The sequence below is a fragment of the Aulonocara stuartgranti genome (assembly GCF_965226115.1).
Source record: "Aulonocara stuartgranti genome assembly, chromosome: 4".
NCBI classification, from domain to species: Eukaryota; Metazoa; Chordata; class Actinopteri; order Cichliformes; family Cichlidae; genus Aulonocara; species Aulonocara stuartgranti.
Genome location: NC_138942.1, coordinates 36,413,902 through 36,435,966, shown reverse-complemented (window position 1 = coordinate 36,435,966; position 22,065 = coordinate 36,413,902). Strand labels below are relative to the sequence as shown.

Genomic DNA, 22,065 nt, shown 5'->3' with positions numbered 1-22,065 from the left:
TAGCATGTTCAGACCAACTTTGAGACAGAGACTGTAAAGTTCTGCACTTTAAATCCTGCCTGTGTTCCTGCAAATGATTCACACTGAAAGTATCTTAGTTTAGTATTGAGTGAGCCACAAAGCAGCCTGATAGCTTTAAAACAGGAAAAGTAAATGAAATTGACAGTTTCAGTGTAGCTGGATCTATTATTGGGGGGTCATGACCCCCGTAACCCCGCCTGGTCCTGAGGTCAAATCCACCATCTTTGTTTCAGAGCTTCATGTTCTCCCGTGTTTGTGTGCGTCCTCTCCGGTACTCCGGCTTCCTCCCACAGTCCAAACACATGCAGTTAGTGGGGTCAGGTTAGCTGTGAGTGGTTGTGTCTCTGTGTTATTCCACCTTAATCAATGACTTCCTGTTAGCATGAAGTGCTTCTGTAGGACTGATGTCATTTTCATGGTTGGATCATTTAAATGAAGCTGGACTCAGATGCAGTAAATAAGCTGATTGATCATTAATGAATAAAGCTGGTCAAACACATCACGTGGACACATGTGATTGTGTGTTGTAGTATTGATCCCAATGCTGGTATCAGTCCTGGATCAATAACACTGGATGGATGCGTTCAGCATGGAGCCCTGAGCTGTGTTACAGACAAACATGGAAACTGACAGGTCTGTGTCATTCACAGTCTGTAACACTTCTAAACAACAGAGGCTGACCCAAGTGCCTCAGAGCCAGGCACGCTCACATCACAGCTCTCTAAATAAGCCAGTTTCAAAATAAGAGCTGAAAGCTGTGTTTGCTTGTGTTAGCTTATTATTGTGGAGACTAACATTCAGTGATCATGTGTTCAGACTCATAATGATTACTCTCAGAAATCCTGATCTTTGTATTTACTGTGTGTTGGATCAATAACTGAGATTCATGGTATCACACAGCTGTGCTGCTGCTGATGTCAGCACATCTGGAACAATACGAGGTATCTGCTACCAGACTGAGCAGGACGTGAGACCTGTGGACTGTTTAAAGCTGTCCCTCCACAGCTCACTCAGACCTGATCCACACCTCAGTGATATTCTCTGACTTCCACACACTCAAAAAAATCAACTAGGGCATGTGTTTGATTAACAAAGTAGTAATATGTTTACATCACATGAAGAAATCATTTTTATGCTCATTAAATGATTCATTCTTTTTTGTTGAATATAAATCAAAGAAAACTTTGATGAGTTAAATTCGTTCATGGCAATCCAATGAGAATGAGGTCCATCAAACCAACGGCTCTGATAGCGTCATGTATTGCGCATGCTCCACGCCCACCGGATGCGGAAAGGTCCGTTGAGAAGTTAACGAGCGCACGTGGAGTTACTTCTTTGGCATACCTGATAGTGAGGTAAGTAATATTTCTTGATATATTTATTTAGGTTAGTGGAGTGAGAGATAAATACTATTACCGTATTTTCACGACCATAAGGCGCACTTAAAAGTCTTAGATTTTCTTCAAAAAGTGCGGCGCGCCCTATAGCGCAGTGCGCCCTGTGTGTTGTAAGGAGGACGTAGTAGAGAACACCATGAGAACGTTAAAGGGTGAAGTGTGGGCGTTGATCGTATATACCGGGACAATCGCACATACCTGTATAAAAGAACAGGTATGTGCATTATGTGGAACATCGTTGTTTTAACAACCCTGAAAATGGCAAAGAGACACGCTTATGAAGCACAGTTTAAACTGAAGGCCATCAGCTACGCAGAGGAACATGGAAATCGAGCAGCGGCGAGAGAATTTAAGATTAACGAATCGATGGTTCGCAAATGGAGGAAGCTGGAAAACAAGCTCCGGCAGGTCAAGAAAACGCAGCTGAGTTTCCGCGGACATAAGGCGAGGTGGCTCGAGTTGGAGGAAAGACTCGAGCGGTGGATCATCGAGCAAAGAGCGAGCGGGAGAAGCGTTTCGACGGTCACCATTCGGCTAAAAGCAGTTTCACTAGCTGAAGAGATGAACATTGAACATCCTTGCAAGCGTAGCCTCGGTTTTTAAGAATTCGTATGCAGTTCGGCAGCTACCCTCACCTACCTACTCTAGCTTTGAAGTCCAATTATTGGAGATGACTGCATCCACGACCACACTCTGCGTGGTGGTTTATCGACCGCCTAAATATAGCAAATATTTTATCACGGACTTTGCTGATCTCCTAGGCTCCGTTCTTTTTAAGTATGGTTGTGTTCTCATTGTCGGTGATTTTAACATACACACTTGCTGTAAGGATGACTCATTTGCTAAAGACTTCCTTGCCTTAACGGACTCTTTTAACCTGGCTCAGTGGGTTAATGACCCAACGCATGTTAAAGGACATACTTTGGACTTGGTTTTCTCATATGGTCTGGACATTTGTATCAAGGATATAAGTGACGCTGGGATCTCGGATCATTTCCCAGTTATATTTGATACTGGCTTATGCACTAATGAACTACATCCTGCGGCTCCCCTTCGCCCGCTACGTGTAATTAATGCTGAAGCGATGTCAAACTTCTCTATGTCTTTCTTGGATTCTGCATCTGTCACTCTCGACTGTTGTTCTTTTCACTCGGTTGATGACTGTGCTAATTCCTTCCTATCGCTGATTTCTTCAATCCTTGATACTGTTGCCCCCATTAAGATGAAGCGCCCTAGAACCTACTCTCAGTGTTGGCTTAATGACACTACGCGCGCCTTACGTCGCGTGTGTCGGCGCGCTGAGAGAAGGTGGAAAAAAGATAAACTTCAGGTTTCCCATGACATGCTACGGACTAGCCGCTTAAAATTCCAAAGTGCTGCTAAAACGGCCAAAGCGTCCTTCTTGTCCAAAATCATCCTGGCCAATGACCATAACCCCCGTACCTTATTTAAAATTTTTAACTCTGTGGTTAACCCTTCCCCGGACATGCCTTTAATTCATTCTCAGGGTCTTTGTGAGCGATTTCAAACTCACTTTTTAAAAAAGGTCTCATCTCTTAAGTCCTCCCTTCCCCCTGCTTTATATCCTCTCCCCATTCCTGAGTGCATTTCAACTTTCCACCAGTTTGAGCCTGTGTCACTTTTGACTCTTAAGCGGCTAGTTGCTCAAATGAATAACACCAATACTGTGCTTGACATTCTTCCATCTCGTTTAGCTAAGGACTGTTTTGATGTAATCGGACCTAGTATCCTATTTCTTATGAACTTTTCCTTGCTCTCAGGCTGTGTTCCTTTGTCCTTTAAGCATGCTGTAGTCCACCCGATTCTTAAAAAAAGAAACTCTGACTGTTATGACCTTTCAAACTATAGACCGATCTCTAAGCTTTCGTTCTTGTCCAAGATCCTGGAGAGACTAGTTCTCTCCCAACTCCAGGCGTACTTGGACACGAACAATATTGCTGAGAAATTTCAATCTGCCTTTAAGCCATTGCATAGCACTGAAACAGCGTTGGTTAGAGTTCTTAATGATATTCTTGTAATCACTGATACTGGACGCTCTATGGTCCTAGTTTTACTGGACCTCTCTTCGGCCTTTGATATGGTAGACCATAACATTTTATTACTAAGACTTGAGCACACTGTGGGTATTAGAGGCACTGCCCTCGACTGGTTTAAATCATACCTCGCTGATAGATCCTTATCAGTTCACTTAGGCACCTTCTCCTCTTCCTCCGCTCCGGTCTGTTGTGGTGTGCCTCAAGGATCAGTTTTAGGCCCTATTCTCTTCTCATTGTATTTGCTCCCTCTAGGCACAATCTTTGAAAAATACAATATCTCCTTCCACTGTTATGCCGATGACATACAGATCTATTTTGAACTTACTGACGACCTTGCTGTGTCCCTGCACTATTTTCAAGAATGCATGCGGGAGGTCAAAGAATGGTTCCTGAGTAATTCCCTCGTTTTAAACGATAAGAAGACTGAGATTGTGGTGTTCAACAGTAAAATCCCTCGTGCCTAACTCTGTGCTGCCCTGGGTTCCTTTGCTAGTTTTTCTTGTGACTATGTCAGTAACTTGGGTGTACTGCTGGATAGCTCGCTCAAACTCGATAAGCAAGTGTCTGCTGTAGTGAGATCTAGCTTCCACCAACTGCACCTTATCTCTAAGGCTAGGCATTATGTTCCGCATGAGGACCTAGAGAAGCTTATTCACGCTTTTGTGACCTCCAGGTTGGATTATTGTAACTCCTTGTACTATGGTCTTCCCTCTTCTCTTCTTCTTAAACTGCAAACAGTCCAAAATGCAGCAGCCCGCCTTTTGACTGGTACCAGGAAATTTTGCCATATTACCCCTGTTCTAGCTAGCCTGCATTGGCTGCCCATAAAGCACCGTATTCAATTTAAAATATTACTCCTTACTTTCAAAACTATTAATAAATTAGCGCCAAGTTATCTTAGTGAACTTCTCAAACCACATACTCCTGCTAGAACACTCAGATCTGCCACTCAACTACTTCTGACCCGACCCAGATCTCGACTGAAGTCCCGGGGTGACCGTGCGTTTGCTCTGGCTGCCCCGGTACTGTGGAACACCCTTCCTCTCGACCTCCGCGCATCTGATTCCATTGCACTGTTCAAATCACGATTAAAAACCCACTTATTCAATCTTGCCTTTCCCTCTAGTTAATATTTCTTTTATGATTTTATATCATGCACTTCTATGCTCATTTAAATTCTTGTTTGCTCTGTACCTGTTGCTTTCCTATGTATTAGAGACAGTTATCTGTTTGCATATTTAGTACTTGCTTTGGTCCTATTTCTATTATCCTCCTCCTATACTCTATTTTACTTGTTAAGCACCTTGGCATACCCTTGGTTTTTAAGTGTGCTTTATAAATAAAGTTTATTATTATTATTATTATTATTTCCAAGGAGGTCCGTCTTGGTGCTTTCGTTTTATGAAACGGTGCCATTTTTCCATCCGGACCAGGACTACGATAGCGCAGCAACTTCCAGCGGATTATAAGGAAAAGCTGGCCATCTTCCGCTCCTACTGCAGCAAACACATCGGCGACAAAAACATCCAGCCCAGCCACATCACAAACATGGACGAGGTCCCGCTCACTTTTGACATCCCGGTGAGTCACACTGTGGAGAAGAAGGGGACCAGCACGGTAGCGATACGCACAACGGGGTATGAAAAGTCTTCTTTTACTGTTGTGCTTGGCTGCCATGCTAATGGACAGAAACTGCCGCCTATGGTGATTTTTAAGCGAAAGACTTTGCCTAAAGAGAAGTTTCCAGCAGAAATCATCATTAAGGCAAATGAAAAGGGCTGGATGGATGAGGAAATGATGAAAGAGTGGCTGAGGGAGGTGTATGTAAGGAGACCAGGTGGTTTTTTCCACGCATCACCATCGCTCTTAATCTGTGACTCTATGCATCTCACAGCCGATGTGAAAAAACTAGTGCAACAAATGCACTGTGAGCTTGCTGTCATTCCGGGAGGCCTGACAAAGGAACTCCAACCGCTGGACATCGGTGTGAACCGCCCGTTCAAAGTAAGGCTGCGAGCGGCCTGGGAGCGATGGATGACCGATGGAGACCACAGTTTCACCAAGAGTGGAAGGCAGCGCCGGGCGAGTTACGCCACAATTTGCCAATGGATTGTAGATGCTTGGGCTAACATGTCTGCTGGCACTGTTGTTCGAGCTTTCGCAAAAGCCGGCATCGTTTCCGAGGAGCCGCACGGCACGGAAAGTGACTCTGACGGTGAAGACAGTGAACTTGGCATGTTTGATGGAGATTTAGCGCAGCTGTTCAATTCAGACACAGAGGATGAGGACTTCGATGGGTTTGATTGATGATAAAAATGTGAGTACCAAACTTTGTTTTGCTCCTGCTTTATTTTTAAATACGCACACTTGTATGCTTGTGTGTTGTTGATGATGACGATTACCGGCAATAGAAATGTGAGTAAGGTACTGAACTCAGGTTTGCTCCCGCTTTATTTTTAAATACGCATACGGTACTTGTATGCGCCCTATGATCCAGTGCGCCTTATGTGTGTGTTAAATACAGTAATGGCACACATAACTGAGACTGCGCCTTTTAGCACAGTGCGCCTTATGGTCGTGAAAATACGGTAGTTAAAAATTTTTACCTGTGTAGTGTGGAGATTTAGAGGAGTTTTATATATAGCAGGGAGGTTGTAGACCCAAACATTTTTCAAATGTAAGTCGGTGAATTTAATGTTTTTTTAAAAACTTAACCGGAGTCGCTAATTGTTGCAACAGAGCAAAAACTGATGAGGTTATTTTGGTAAGTTCGCTTTTTTTTTTGTTTCTGTCGACTTTGAATGAGGTTTGTTTCATGGTTATCTGCGTTGGTAGGACTGTTTTTCTTCTCTGGAGTTAGCTAACTTTGAAGAGCGGGAAAGCCGCGTAGAGCCGTTACGTCTTCGCATATAGCTCCGTGAATGACAGGTTACTTTCTGCTTAACCGGAGTTGGTGATTGTTGGTAGTAGTGGTAAGACTGACCGACATGGTTTTGGTGATTTTATGAGTGTTTTATGATGCTCTATCTAAAATTCCTGTTTTTGTCAGTGGAGTTTAGTCGCGGGCAACCGCATTAACTGGATTGATGAAAGGTTTAATTCAACTAAACCAGCGTTTAGGGGAGTTAATAACAAGGAGTAAGATAAAATCTGTCACAATAATTGCATGTGCATTTTCTTTTTTTGTAATATATTCACTTAGTTTTCGAATTCACAATGATTTAGGTGGATAATTGTTCGGGTTATAGTTTCTCTGGTGCTCTGCATTAAGGCTGACTAACGGTGCGTTCACACCGAACGCGATAGACGCCCCTAGCTGATCTCGTGCACATTTGCACCTCGAAGCGCGTCCAGCATGAACTGGTCGAGCTTTATATGCAATTTTCACGCGTATGAAGAAGAGATCTGGGAGGAAGTAGTGCCAGACGGTATGTTATTAAAATGGCAGCTGTCAATCTAGCGTTTGAAGAAAGAGTCTCCCTTCTCTATTTGCTGTGGAGAGCAGAGCAGTGCCTAAAGGACGTCCTCACCGTACCTGGGTCCATCAGGTCTTCCACAAGCATGAGCAGTTTGGTGAGTTTCACCACTTGCTCCAGAAGCTCCGTCTGGATGACGGCCGCTTTCAGCTGTACCACCTTCTGTCCCTTGCCGAGTTTGAGGAGCTGCTGTCCCGCAGATTTTACCAGCTGGAGCGGTAGACGTGATAAGCGCGAATGCACAAAATGCACCACACAAACTGCAGCGCGTATTTTACTTCGCGCTTCAAAGGCGTCAGTCGTGTGAAGTAGGCAGAAAAGCGTTTTCTCAATGCAAATCTGCTTCCGAAGTTTAGCTGGACCTCCAGTCACGCTTCATCGTGCTCCTCCATTGACTTTACATGTAAACCTGAAGCTCTGGTCGCGTCTATCGCGTTCGGTGTGTACGCACCGTAACAGTCTTCACATTTCACAGTATGTAGATATTAACACAAATTTGTCAGAGTAATAACTTTGTTTTAATTCATTTCTCTCCCCAGAAATACATCACAAAATAAAGCCACATTCCCATGCTCTGAGATTCTTATGCACCTCCTCAACAATACATGGTAAGTTCATGTTTGCCTTATTATTATTATGTTATTTATTTTTTTTGGATGATGCAGAAGTTTAATCTCCTTGACATTTTCTAATGCATATTTCATTTTTTATCAGTGACGTGTATGTGGCAGTGCAAGCATTGTGTTACCAGAGAGAGCAGCAGGTACAAATTACTTCAACATTATAAACTACATCATCATTACGGAATAGGTCAACATTATCTGTGCATATATGTTAATTGTCCGTGCACATTTAAGACTTGGAGTGGACTGAACACTCATGTCTATAAAGCTCATTCATCTCAGTTTACACAGACAGCTTCAAGTTCAGTAACTTTTAAATGTGAGTTATGTGACTGCAGTGACGTCTTCTCTGAGAGAGATTTTTTTGTCCATATTGGAACACATCTGCGAAGTAACGAGACAGTTAGTTGTGTGTTTCTTGGTTGCCCTTTCAAGACAAATATTTACAATACATTTTATACACACAAGAGGAAGCATCATCCACACACACTTAAAGATTTTAAAGACAGGGTAGTTACACGTGTGGACCCAGTTCAAGTGATAGAGTCCTCTGATAACGTAAGGGCTAGCTGTTCTGAAGATGTATCCTATGGTGAATTTGAAAGTGAGTCAGTGACAGAATGTGATAATAGTGCTGTTGAAAATCAGCCCGAACTAATTGAACGGAAATTAGCAGTAATATTGTTGAAATTGGAACACATATTTCATGTTCCAGCAAAAGGATTAGATGAGTTCTTAGAGGAGTTAGTTTTTCTGTTGAGTTCAGCTAGTGTACCTCTGACAAAGCGTACAATTAGAGAAATTTTTAAGAGCCTTAACCTCCATATTAGTCAGGCTGTTATTGAAGAGCTTGCAAATTCTGTATGTGTTTCTAACCCTGTGGCTAAAATATTGGGAAAGTGTGGCCCTCTTGCCACTCCTTATAAAAGAAAACTATACTACATACAAAATTTTAGGGTTGTAGAGCCTGTTGAGTATTTTTTATCGATAGACCAAAGGAAGTCATTTCAGTACAAACGCTATATAAGAACCAGTCTATTTACCATGTGGCCTTTTGGACTCTTCCAAACTAAGTATTCCTTTTTCAAACTGCTGCCTAAAAGCTAAATATTGTCATTATGGATTCCCTTTTTTCTTAGGATGACACAATACATGCAAGACGAGCATGCATCCTGAAGTCCTTGTGTGTCTACCTGAATGAAGACCATGAGAAACTTGTGAAGGAATATACGGTCAGTTACATTCACAAGTTGTTCTGTGTTATGTAATTTGCTCCAGGAGTTATGGGTAATTTCAATATATGAAATGGTAAAATGTGACACCACGTGTGAATAAAAGATATTGCAATTGGTCCTTGTTTTGTTTCATGTCAAATTTCTGAGGTGTGAAACCAGAGACATAGAATTTAGTAAATATATCAGCATATTCACGCTGATTGCTGAATTCCTTTATTTTTTTCATATCTAGACTCAAACAAATGTATTATTGTATTTTACGTCACAGAACACTGAGGCCAACACTGAAGCCATGGAACAAACTGTGATGGGAGTGTATGTCATACATCAGGAGGGTGCGGAGCCTGGAGATGACCCAGAGAACATCGGTGTCCTGATTGAAGGCGTGGAGGTTCTCACTGGTTTGAGGAGCATTGCAATTGCTTGTGCTGTTATTTGGACTGATATACTGTCTGAACCTAAGCTACCCACCGGAGCTCAAATGCACTTTTGAAGTCTTGCAAAAGATTATCATGAAGCTGGATGGACAGAGGTTGTCATCCAAGGCACAGTTTCTAAAAAACAAGCTAATGGGGTGAATGAGCTTGAAACAGACTCAGGCAAGCCAGATATTTTTTTTCAAGGTTTTTGCAATGCAAATATGTGTTTACTGTTTTAAAGTTTAAAATTGTAAGTTATAAAATGTTCATATAAACTATGTGGTTTGCTCTGTGGCTATTATACAAAGATTGTTTGTTCATAACTTAAAGTCTTATACAGTTTAAGTGTAAACACTGATTTTTGCCAGATGGCAATTGTTACAAAGGCAAATGCACACTGGTTTTCACAAATTGTTTGAGTGGAGCAGTTATACTCAAAATTGAATGTTTTCTCCACACGTTAAATAGCATAAAGTCACTATTAATGGATACAGCCTGATTAAATGGAGGACTAATGTATGCAAGCAACATAGTAATGTTGTAATATTATAGTAATGTTGAATGTTATGTCTGAGCTTTAAATTGTGTTAAAATTCATATTGTTGTTTGCAATGCATATTTTACTACATTTTACGAAAGTTGCTTTGGGGATAATATTTTTTGTCTGCAAACTATTCAACAGACTTATTTCATTTTTATTATTAGGGTTAGGGTTATTTTATTGTATTTTTTCTTTCAGTCAGCATGTCTTGATCTGGAAGTTCTGTGGTCTTAGTATGAGATGGTTAAAGGGGAGAAAGCTAGGCTGAACTGGGATCCTGCCAACTGTTTTAAGAATGTTCAAGCAAAATAAAAGAGATGGTTTTGCAAGTTATCATTTATGTATGTTTCATTAATTTAATTAAAAGTAATGTTTACATAAGCAATACAAACACTAACTGAAACATGATTGGTGTAAGTACTACAGACATAAATTACATTTGTTCATTCAACAAGATTAACATTGGTGTAACAAACAAATATTTTACTAGTTCATGTAACAAGACTGACTTTTGATGTGCCAAAGTGTTTAAACAATATAACATGAATTTAAATTAATTAGACTAACTTGGTACAAACATGTTAACTGAATAAAAATCAAATTAACTGAATGTTAATGTTTAAATTATGTTACACTTACAAACATATTTAGTGTTGAAACAACACAATCAAGATGGATTGATATAACATGATTTGTTTAGATGGAATATAGGTGGCAAGATGAAATTAAGTTCATCCAATGAATTATTTTTTTGAGTGCAGTAGAGACAGAAACCATTCAGATCTGGGACCATCAGCTGACTGATGATGTCACACAGACTGTGTTTTTCAGGAACAGTGATTCTGATGTGAGCCTGCTAGCTGACAGCAGACCTGATGAAAGCACATGTTCACATCTGTGAGGACAGACTGGACTCTTTGACTGCACCTTGGTTCTCCTCAGAGGTCTGTACAGGAGCATGTCCACCCCCACTGAAGATCTCAGTCACTGTGAAACATAGAAAGCTGCTTGTGTGGCCTCTGCCTCACATGTAGATACAGCTACAGGTTTCTCTGTCAGTCAGACTGAAACAGTGTCCTGATGCTGCATCATTCAGCTCTGTGCCCCAGTCAGCATCACTGGGAGCTACCAGTGTTTCTGCCCTTTTCCTGTAACACTACACTCAGCACAGGCTCAGCTGGTATCCAGTGTTGGACTTTGGCTTCAGCTGCTGTGATAGATCCTCTAACATAGATCAGCTCTGCTACATGTTGTTAGATAAGTGCAGCTGCTGTCATGTCCTGATGTTTCTCTGGCTCAGCAGCTTCTCCATCAGAGGTTCACATGGAGCTGATCCAGTATCTCCAGTAACTGTGTTCTGTGCCTCACTGGTTCATCCTTCTGTCTGTGTGACGTCAGTCAGATGTTGAAGTTAAACTCTGTAATCTTCACTGTGTCACAGAGTTCAGTGAGTCCCGTTATTCACAGTATCAATCAGATCATCAGAGAACAGCTGATCAGCAATCAGTGGTGCCAACAGCGCCTCCTGTGGTGAGAGGATGCAATAATGCAATGTAGCATTTTTCCACTCAACACTTGCAGTCATGGAAACTGTCTGTTGGATCTGTGTGACGTTGCTTTCTTGGTTAGAGTTCCTCACAAATGTCCAGATGATTCTTCTAATGAGGCGTCGACCATGTTTGCAGCTCTTTGGAAGAAAACGTCGCCCTTTGCCATCCTTACTTTTCTTTGACTTCTTCAAATGCAGCTGAACTCCAGCTGGTATTTTCTTGGACTTTGCAGCTGTTTCTGGTCATCAGTTCATTCCTGCAAACCTCTGAAGCTGAACAACAATGATGCTGCATTGCTGGCTGATCCCAAAAGGTTGATTCTGTTCATCTGGACGTTTTCAGAAACGTTTGCTCACTGATCAGGTGACTTCTTCAGTCTCAGCTGACTGCAGCTTTACAAGCTTACAAACAGCACATTTGCACAATGACTGAAAGCAGCAGCACCTGATATATATGATACTAATATAATACATATACATATATAATCCATACTAATGATGAAGGAACTGAGCTCACAGTCCATTGTTCATTCAGTGAACTACTCAGTTTATTTTGGGCCTCAGAAATGCTCACTCTGTTTGTACATCACTGTCAGCAATAGACTCATTCTGCTGTGTGGACAGGAACACATGTGACATCACTTCCTGTTTGTTTGTGACTGAAGAAGTTTACAAGGAATCATTTAGAAGAGTTTCAAACATCAACTGATTGAATCCATGAATCTGAAAACGTGTTTGTGAGTGAAAGAGACAGACATGTACAGACTGAACTATCTGTTCAACAGTCAGAGTGTTTCTGTAACAGGAGACACTCTTTACACTCCACTCAGCACAGGGACACTGAGGAACCAGACCAGTCTAACCTAAACCCAGGATAAAGAGTTTGAGTGAATGTGGTGTTGAAGGTGTGGAGGTGGATCAGAGTGTCAGAGGAGACTCTGTAGAAGGACAGAGTGCCAGCAGGACAGTCCACATACACTGCTGCTCTGTTAGAGACAGAGGAGGAGGAGGAGGAGGAGGAGGAGATGGATGTTTGTATCTTATTGTGCCTGACAGACTGAGGACCATCATCAGAGCAGACCAGACTCCAGGACTGATCATTGTATCCAAACAAACAGTCACTGCCTCCTTTCCTTCTGATGCTTCTGTAACTCACTGATATACAAACTCTTCCTCTCCACTCGACCTCCCAGTAACAGCGACCAGTCAGACCATCTCTACACAGCAGCTGAGGATAAAAACCATCAAATCTGTCTGGATGATCAGGATATGACTGAACCTCCTCCACATGTGTCACCTTCCTGTTGTTGTCAGACAGTTGGAGCTTTGTGTGCACTGTGTTTGTGTCGATTGTGAGTTGACAGGAATCTGATGGAGAGAACAAACACAATCCAGCTGCAGTTATTGATCCATCATCTGTTCATTGATTGACACTTTGATGATGACTCCTGACATGATGAAGATGGTTGAATGTGTGCTGCTTTGTTTTCATGAATCCCATTAAAAACACACTTACACTTCCTCAGACCTGGTCTCAACCATCGGACTCCAGCAGGCTCCACCCTGAAAGGAGGAGGGGGGTCAGAGCAGCACAGTCAGCATGCACACATGGACATTACATGGCTCTCACACACACACTGTTACACACTGAGCTCAAAGCTCGGCTCCACTGTTTTATTCAAAGAAATCTACATTTATTTATCAGCACATTTAAAAACAGCTTGAGCCAAAGTGCTGCACAGAGTAGAGAGAAAATAGGAAACATACACAGTAATGACTATAAAGACTGGTCAGGATTGAAAGCTACAGAGTACAAATGTGTTTCCAACCGGCTTTTAAAAATGTCCAGTGTTGGTGACGACCTGATGTGAAGGGCGACTGTTCCAGAGTTTGGCTGCAGCCATCGATAAAGCTCACCTCTGTTTTTACGTCTAGTTCTGGTCAGAAGCTGCTTATCTGCAGACCTGAGGGCTCCACTTGGATTCTTTTGTTAAAGAGAGATAAGATGGAGCCAATCCATTCACAGATTTAAAGACAACCAGATCTGGAAGTGGATTCTACCACGTACTGGTAACCAGTGGAAAAAGCTGCTGATGGGTCGTCTAGCACAGACCCACCGCTGGAACCAGACAATTGATGAGGGAGAGAACTGTGACAGCGCCGTTCCTTCACTTGACCTCAGTCGCTCTCGTCTGCTCCCTCGTAACACTGCTCTTTATTGAGCTTACATGAATATGCACAAGTTCATTATGACGTCTTACACAGGTATGAACAAAGAGTACCAGTCTGTGCATAGTGTGTGTGTGTGTGTGTGTGTCTGTGTGTGTGTCTGTGTGTGTGTCTGTGTGTGTGTGTGTGTGTGTGTCTGTGTGTGTGTCTGTGTGTCTGTGTGTGTGTCTGTGTGTCTGTGTCTGTGTCTGTGTGTGTGTCTGTGTGTGTGTCTGTGTGTGTGTCTGTGTGTCTGTGTCTGTGTGTGTGTGTCTGTGTGTGTGTGTGTGTGTCTGTGTCTGTCTGTGTGTGTCTGTGTGTCTGTGTCTGTGTGTGTCTGTGTGTGTCTGTCTGTGTGTGTGTGTGCGTGCGTGTCTGTGTGTCTGTGTCTGTATGTCTGTGTCTGTGTGTGTGTCTGTGTGTGTGTGTCTGTGTGTGTGTGTCTGTGTGTGTGTCTGTGTGTCTGTGTCTGTGTGTGTGTCTGTGTGTGTGTCTGTGTCTGTGTGTGTGTGTCTGTGTCTGTGTCTGTCTGTGTGTGTGTGTCTGTGTCTGTGTCTGTCTGTGTCTGTGTGTGTGTCTGTGTGTGTGTCTGTGTGTCTGTGTGTGTGTCTGTGTGTCTGTGTGTGTGTGTGTGTGTGTGTGTGTGTGTGTGTTCCAGATGTGACCCTGTGACCCCAAAGCTGGTGCTAAGAGTCCAGCGGTCCCCCTAACAAAGGGCTCTTATACTTAACCAGACACAGAGTAGGTGTCCTCCTACACCAGGGGTCTCAAACTCGCGGCCCGCGGGCCAATTGCGGCCTGCCGGACGATAGTTTTTGGCCCCACCTTAATATGAAAATGTAATGTTAGTTTGATAATGTATGACACTTTACAGTGTTGTGGGCGGAGCTGAATTAACCCACCAATCAGGGTGGGATATGGATCTCAGGGGACACCAGCCGGGCTTGATGCAAGCAGGGAAACATTTCTCAATGAGTCAAAGTTCCAGCAGCGTTGCCCTGGAGTGTTTCTTTCTTTCCTGTGCCTGGCTGGCTTCCTCCTTTCTATTGGGCAAACGCCGACATTCGCCCCAGCGCGCTGCGTTCACAACACTTCAAAAAAAGTTGTTTTTTAAGTTGCTGCCCAGCGGGACATTATACGTATATAGATTTATACACACGTCAGTGGGATTTAAAGTTATTTTTCCACAGAGAGAGATCTCATATTAACTCTCACAGTGATGCGTAGGCGGCGGGATAAAAGAAAAGTCATGAACTCAATGCAGCCCAATTTAGTCTGCAGTCACATAGCGACACCTGTTCATCGGCAACAACAGTCCCCGGTAACCCGGACTAATTATAGGGTCGCACCGTAATTTGTGGCTCCATGTTTTTATTTGCATCACTGCGTTTGCATTGCAGCAAACATGAACATTACATATATTTCAATATAATGTAAAAGCAGTCAAAACAACTAACATCAGAAACAGCTGATGTTATTTGTTATATGTCACGGTGTCATTTCCGCTTCTTTCTCCTGTAACAACAGCCCGGCGCCGTGAGCAGTCGCCTTTTTTGCGCTCGCTATCCCTGCACTTTCTACCATCTGCAAACGCCACGGTGTTCGTGTCGTCATGAAAGACATGAACATCGAGCGTAAAAACAAAGGAGACTGCTACCGGCTTTTTATCTGCCGATCGCCGTGCTACGGTTGCAAGAAAAAGAAGCAGAAATGACGTTCTCTACGCGTTGAGACGTTCCCCGTCCGTCGGCTAAACGCTTGATTGAAACTTCAATGCGACAGTGACACCAAGTAGAATTATAAATGTCACATAGCCCCAAACATGTCTTTTTCAAAGCCTGCGGTGAAGAGAAAGGTTGGTGATGAGCACCGACAATTTCAGGAAAAGTGGGCAATGCAATATTTCTTTGTTGAGCACAGGGGCACCCCGACCTGTCTTATTTGCACAGAGAAAGTTGCGCTGCACAAGGAATACAATTTGAAACGTCATTACACAACTAGACATGCTGAGCTGGATGCAAAATACCAGGGAGACGAGAGAGCGAACCGGGTTGCCAGTCTTAAAACAGATCTACTGAGGCAGCAAGATTTCTCCAAGAAAGCAACCAAAGAGAATAATGCAGCAGTCGGAGCCACGTGGTTAGTGAGATGATTGCTAAAGCAGGGAAGCCATTCACAGAAGGTGCATTTGTCTAAAAGTGCATATTGCAGGCTGCAAATATAGTCTGTCCGGGAAAGAAAGGTCAGTTTAGCAACATCAGCCTTTCTGCCAACACCGCAGCAGATCGCATTTCTGACCTGTCAAGTGACATTTATGACCAACTGTGTGAGAAAGCCAAATGTTTCAGTGTATACTCAGTCGCTCTTGATGAGACCACAGACATCACCGACACTGCCCAGCTCCCAATGTATGTCCGTGGTGTTGATGACAGTTTTGAAGTGATGGAGGAGCTGCTCACAGTAATTCCAATGCATGGCCAGACCACCGCTCAGCAGATATTTACAAGCTGTGTGATGCCATTGAGAATGTTGGTTTGCCATGGAAGAGGTTTGTTGGAATAACAACAGATGGAGCGCCATCAATGACAGGGAGGAAACATGGACTGGTGGCACAAAACAAACTGGAAGAGGAAGGCGTGGAGGAGGCCATTGCTCTGCACTGCATCATCCATCAGCAGGTCCTTTGCAGCAAATGCCTGAAGTTTGACAATGTGATGTCTATTGTTGTGAAATGCATCAACCAAATCAGATCCAGGGGCTTAAAGCACCGAAGGTTCTGTGCTTTTTTAGAGGAAATGGAGTCAGAATATGGGGATGTGCTCGACTTCACTGAGGTACGTTGGCTCAGCAGGGGAAATGTATTAAAGAGACTTTTTGAGTTGAGAGCAGAAGTGAAGCCTTCATGGAGAAGGATGGAGTTAGTGTTCCTGTGCTAACTGATCCCAAATGGCTCATGGACTCAGCTTTTCTTGTTGATATGACACATGAGCTTAATGTACTGAACAAGACGTTACAAGGCCAGGGGCAACTTGTCAGTGCTGCCTATGACAACGTGAGAGCATTCTCCACAAAACTGGCGCTCTGGAAAGCTCAGCTCTCTCAGACAAACCTTTGCCATTTCCCAGCATGCAAGGCACTCGTGGATGCAGGCACACCATTCAGTGCTGACGAGTATGTTGATGTCATTTTGAGGCTACAGGAGGAATTTGATCACAGGTTTGCTGACTTCAAGACACACAGAGCCACCTTTCACATTTTTGCAGACCCCTTCTCCTTTGATGTGCAAGATGCCCCTTCTGTGCTTCAAATGGAGCTCATTGAGCTGCAGTGCAACTCTGAACTCAAAGCAAAGTTCAGGGAGGTGAGTGGAAAAGAAGACAAGCTTGGACAATTTTTGAGAGGATTGAGCCCTAGTTTCCCTCGGCTTTCCCGAATGTTCAAGTGGACCATGTGCCTTTTTGGTAGCACATACTTGTGCCAAAAGCTCTTCTCCACTTTGAACTTCAATAAGTCCAAGTACAGGTCCAGACTTACGGATGATCATCTTCAAGACATACTGAGGGTCGCAACTGCTTCCTCCCTCAGGCCAAATCTGGCTCGGCTATGCGAGAGGAAACGCTGCCAGGTCTCTAGCAGCAAGGAGTAGGCAAGAGAAGCCATGTTCAGAAGAACAGTTCATTTTCTACAGTGTTCCATTCATGTTCAGAAGAAGGTTATAGAACTGTTAATACAGACATTTCAATCTAAATACAGCAGATATAGAAGACTGAAAGATACACACAAGTTCACTGACTAAAAATATCTTATTATTGTTTTATTTATGTATTACAGATTGATTGATTTTCTTATTAATTCTTAATTTGTTTATTTATTTTTAATATTTTGTGTTAAAAAATAAAAAAAGAGATTTGAGAAGATTGGAATTTTTTAACCATGCCTTTCTTGTGGAAAACCTAATGCGGCCCAGCCTCACCCAGACTCTGCCTGCAGCGGCCCCCAGCTAAATTGAGTTTGAGACCCCTGTCCTACACCATAAATCAGTAAGAGAGGGTACGACCTCTCTCATGGCCCCAAGTGGTGTGTGCATGCCAGAGCACTCTGGAAGGCACACAGAGTCTTTACAGACTACTAAGGATCAAACCTCTATCATCATGCAATCGATTATACAACTCTAAGCATATATGAGTAAATATTTCTAAGCATAAATGACAATCAACAATATAAACCTTACAGCTGGTTTTAATAACAGAATTCATTTGTTTCTCAAACGAGAAAGAGCTATCGAGAAACACTCCTAAATCTTTAGTTCTTAACTTTTCCAGTGGGCCAAGGTCAACATTATCTGCTAATGCTAAATAGGCTGCCATTATTAACTAATGCTAATTTGACATGAATTAGCATTATGCACTAATGCTAACACTTACTTTTTTTAAAAATGTGAGTAGCTAATGCTAACACTATTTCCCTTAACTTTATAACAATGTGAACGGCTAATGCTAACACTCTTTTTCCTAGCATTATAACATCTGAGCTGCTAATGCTAAGTAGGCTGCCATTAGCACCTACGTCTAATTTAAGGCAAATACGCATTAGAACCTAATGCTCATATCGTTTTCCTTTGCTTTATAACAATGTGAGCAGCTACTGCTAAATAGCATTAGCTAATAACAGCAGTCTAATTTAATGCAAGTTAGCCTCATTTGCATTACAACGATGTGAGGAGTTAACGCCAAGTATGCTGCCATTAGTGGCTAATTCTAATTAGGGGTGAATAAATATTACCAGCTAATGCTAATATCGTATTCTCTTCCCTTTTAACAATGTGAGCAGCTAGTGCTAGGTAGGCTGATGCTAGCAGCTAATGGTAAAGCTAATTTAATGTGAATTAGCATCACATTAGTGAGGAGTTAATGCTAAGTAGACTGCCATTAGCAGGTAATGCTAATTTTAGGTGAATAGAAATTGGCAGATAATGCTAATACCATATTTTCTTGCTTTATAACAATGTGACCAGCTAATGCTATGTAGGTTGCCGTTATTAGCTAATACTAATTTGAGGTGAATTAGCATTATCCCCTTATGCTAACAATGTTTTTTCTTACTTTTTAACAATACAAGTAGCTAATGTGAACACTTTTTTTTTTTATTGAATTCAAATTTTTCCCTTGCGATGTGAAGAGTTAATGCTAAATAGGATGCCATTAGTGGCTAATTCTAATTTTAGATGAGAAAGCATTAGAAGCTAATGCTAATACCATATTTTCTTGCTTTATATCAATATTAGTAGGTAATGCTAAGTACGTAGCCATTATTAGCTAATTTAGGTGAATTAGCATTATCCACTAATGCTAACACTGTTTTTGCCAACTCTTTTCCCTTGCATTATAACAATATGAGCAGCTAATGCTAAGAAGGCTGCCATTATTAGGTAATGCTAATTATTATGTGTGTTAGCATTATCCGCTGCTGCTAGCAATGTTTTATCTTACCTTTTAACAATATCAGCAGCTAATGCTAACACTACTTTAATTTCAGTTAAACCTACTTAGCATTAATTAACTTCATTTAGCATTAAGAAGTTTTTGCTATAGGCTACCATTAGTGGCTAATGCTAATTTTAGGTAAATAGAAATTGGCAGCTAATGCTAATACCATATTTTCTTGCCTTATAACAATGTGACCAGCTAATGCTAAGCAGGTGCCATTATTAGCTAATACTAATTTGAGATGAATTAGCATTATCCGCTTATGCTAACAATGTTTTTTCTTACTTTTTAACAATACGCCATTAGTGGCTAATTCTAATTTTAGATGAAAAAGGATTAACAGCTAATGCTCATACTGTTTGCTTTGTAAGAATGACAGCAGCTAATGATACGAAGTCTACCGTTATTAACTAATGCTAATTTGATGAGAATTAGCATTATCCGATAATGGTAACTCTTTTCCCCTGCATTATAACAATGTCAGGAGTTAATGCTAAGTAGACTGCCATTAGGGGCTAACTCTAATTAGGGGTGAATAATTATTAGCAGCTAATACTAATACCGTTTTCTCTTTTTCCTTATAACAACTTGAGCAGCTAATGCTAATTTGATGCGAATTAGCATTATATTAGTGAGCAGTTAATGCTAAGTAGGCTGCCATTATTAACTAATACTACGTTGACGTGAATTAGCATTATGCGCTACTGCTAATACCGTTTTCTCTTTCCTTATAACAATATGAGCAGTTAATGCTAATTTGATGTAAATTAGCATTATATTAGTGAGGAGTTAATGCTAAGTAGGCTGCCATTAGCAGCTAAAGGTAATTTGAGGTGAATAAGCACTAGTAGCTAATGCCAATACCCTTTTCTCTTGTGTTATAATGATGTGAAACGTTAATATTGTTCTCAAACAACAGAATGAGAATGAAATATTGATTCTAACAGGGCCCATAAACAGCATTAGCTTAGCAGCATTAGCTTATCAGAGTCGCCATCATGGTCACACAAATCCTTAGCGGAGCAAAGTGGCCTACTTAGCAATAGCTGCTGTAGAAAGCAAAGGGAAAACAGTATTAGCATTAGCTGCTAAATGTGCACTTGAGAACAAATCTATTGTGAATTCAGCCGTGAATGTAGTGTTTCCAGTAAGCTTCCATTTCCAAATGTTAGCTGCTCCTGTCTGCCTCTTTGTCACACACACAGACTGAAATGATTCACAGCCTTGTTTCATCCTTCTGTCAGTGTCACTGACTGTCACTGTGACTGTGGACATACAGCATGGGAAACACACACATGGCTGGTACTTGTATCTAAAGTTACAAAATGTTGTCTCTGTCCAAATATTACCTAACTGTAAGTCTACTTTTAATGAAACTCTCAACATGACTTATCAGTTATCATTAATGTTCCTGCAAACAGACTCCTTGAAGACCCCCTACATAAATATCCATGTACTATCCAGCTAGACTAGTGTGTCTGTCCCTGAAAATATTCCTGCATGTGTGATTGTTCATGTCTCATCTGCAGGAAACAAACAGGAAGTGAGTGAAAGACACAGGAAATGATTCCAGCTCTTCCTCCTATATCAGACATTCTCTCCATACCTGAGAGTGTCCAGTCTCCAGCCTGGATCCTTCAGTCCAGCCGACAGAAGCTTCATTCCTGAGTCACCTGGATGATTGTAGCTCAGGTCCAGCTCTCTCAGATGGGAGGGGTTGGAGGTCAGAGCTGAGGCCAGAGAAGTACAGCCTTCCTCTGTGATCAGACAGCCTGACAGACTGCAGACACACAAAACAACAATCCATCTGTTATCCATCTCTATAGCAGCATAACTAAGTGATGGTTCAGGGTCACCTGATCCAGCTCTAACTATAAGTTTTATCAAAAAGGAAAGTTTGAAGCTGATCGTCAAAGTAGAGAGGGTGTCTGTCTCCTGAACTCAAACTGGGAGCTGCTTCCACACCCAGTCCAACATAGCCAGGCTTTCTTTGCTGCTTTGACAAAACCTCAAATCCCAGTCAGAGATGGTGAGCATCATCACAGTGATGATCATTTCTCTGTTAACCCAGGCTTTCTGCTTCAGGATCTGTGCACGCTCACAGAACAAGGAGACCTTTAAACATCATTTCACTAAATGGATGGACTGAGCTCAGCCTACAGATGAACTGGATAAATAAAGATTTGACCTCAGTGTGCTCAGTGTTCCTGTCTATTCCTAACATATTCCTAACATGATAGCTGCACTTTAGAGCTCTAAAACTGGAACTGACACATATTTAAACTCCACATGTTACTCAGTACATTCAGTTCTGACACTCGCCCACAGTCCAACAAAGGAAACATGGAGATCACATCAGTTTGTCACCAAAGTCTAATTATTCCAGAGGGCAGTGTTGATACAACTAAAGTTATTTTTAAGCAAAGTTGAGTTTTTTATTGTCGCAGTACTTCATGTCTGAAGTATCACTTAAATGCATTACACGCTGTTGATGGCAGCAAACAAACCACCCAAACAAACAGAGGTGGGAGGCTTGGGCAGACTACGTAGGATCAGCTTGTGGGAGGAGTCAGGATAAAACCAAAGAAAGACAAGCTAACAAACACCACAGTGAAGTGAGTAGCTACAAACTGCAGGCCGATTAGTGTTGTTGAAGAAGTCGGTCTGAGGAACGTTCTTAGGATCAACAAATGACCGCATGTATGAGCCTCCCTCAAGACACACCATCACAAGAAGAACAAATGAGCTGTAGAAAAAGGAGAGACTATGAAAGCCACGGCGTTACAACGTGCACCAGCTGTTGGTCTCTCTGGAGACTACTGGGCGTGGCTGGGTAACCATGGTTACTTGGGAGTTACAGTACATGATATTAATGAAGAGTGGGAGCTGCGTTCTACAGCAAACAATTTGTTATGAGGTAATCAGCTGATCTTAGTTTAACCGGAAGCCCTTCACAATAATTGCAATGCCTTTATTTTGTACAACTACCATCAGTTCGTCTGTACTGATGGTAACTTAAAGTCACACTAATGTCGTTTAGTTTCTATAGTTTA

The 22,065-nt window shown here is 42.0% G+C and overlaps 2 protein-coding genes across 2 annotated transcripts in view; one reads left to right on the top strand and one right to left on the bottom strand.

Annotated features, from left to right (window-relative positions):
• Positions 1–1,096: 1,096 nt before the first annotated feature.
• On the top strand, positions 1,097–9,302 carry LOC309704244 (uncharacterized protein; the record flags this gene model as incomplete). Its single annotated transcript, XM_082529292.1, has 5 exons — positions 1,097–1,376; positions 7,491–7,559; positions 7,666–7,714; positions 8,714–8,806; positions 9,078–9,302. The coding sequence occupies exons 1-5, from the start codon at positions 1,237–1,239 to the stop codon at positions 9,300–9,302; spliced, it is 576 nt and encodes a 191-aa protein (XP_082385418.1). The 5' UTR covers positions 1,097–1,236.
• A 2,539-nt stretch (positions 9,303–11,841) lies between these two features.
• Positions 11,842–22,065, bottom strand: part of LOC309704927 (protein NLRC3-like) — a 28,455-nt gene continuing 18,231 nt past the window's right edge. The window contains exons 9-11 of the mRNA XM_082530440.1: positions 20,619–20,792; positions 12,835–12,881; positions 11,842–12,686 (exon numbers count right to left, since the gene is read on the bottom strand). Of these exons, the coding sequence (XP_082386566.1) occupies positions 12,145–12,686; positions 12,835–12,881; positions 20,619–20,792 (763 nt within the window). The 3' untranslated portion in view covers positions 11,842–12,144. The remainder of the gene's footprint in view (positions 12,687–12,834; positions 12,882–20,618; positions 20,793–22,065) is intronic.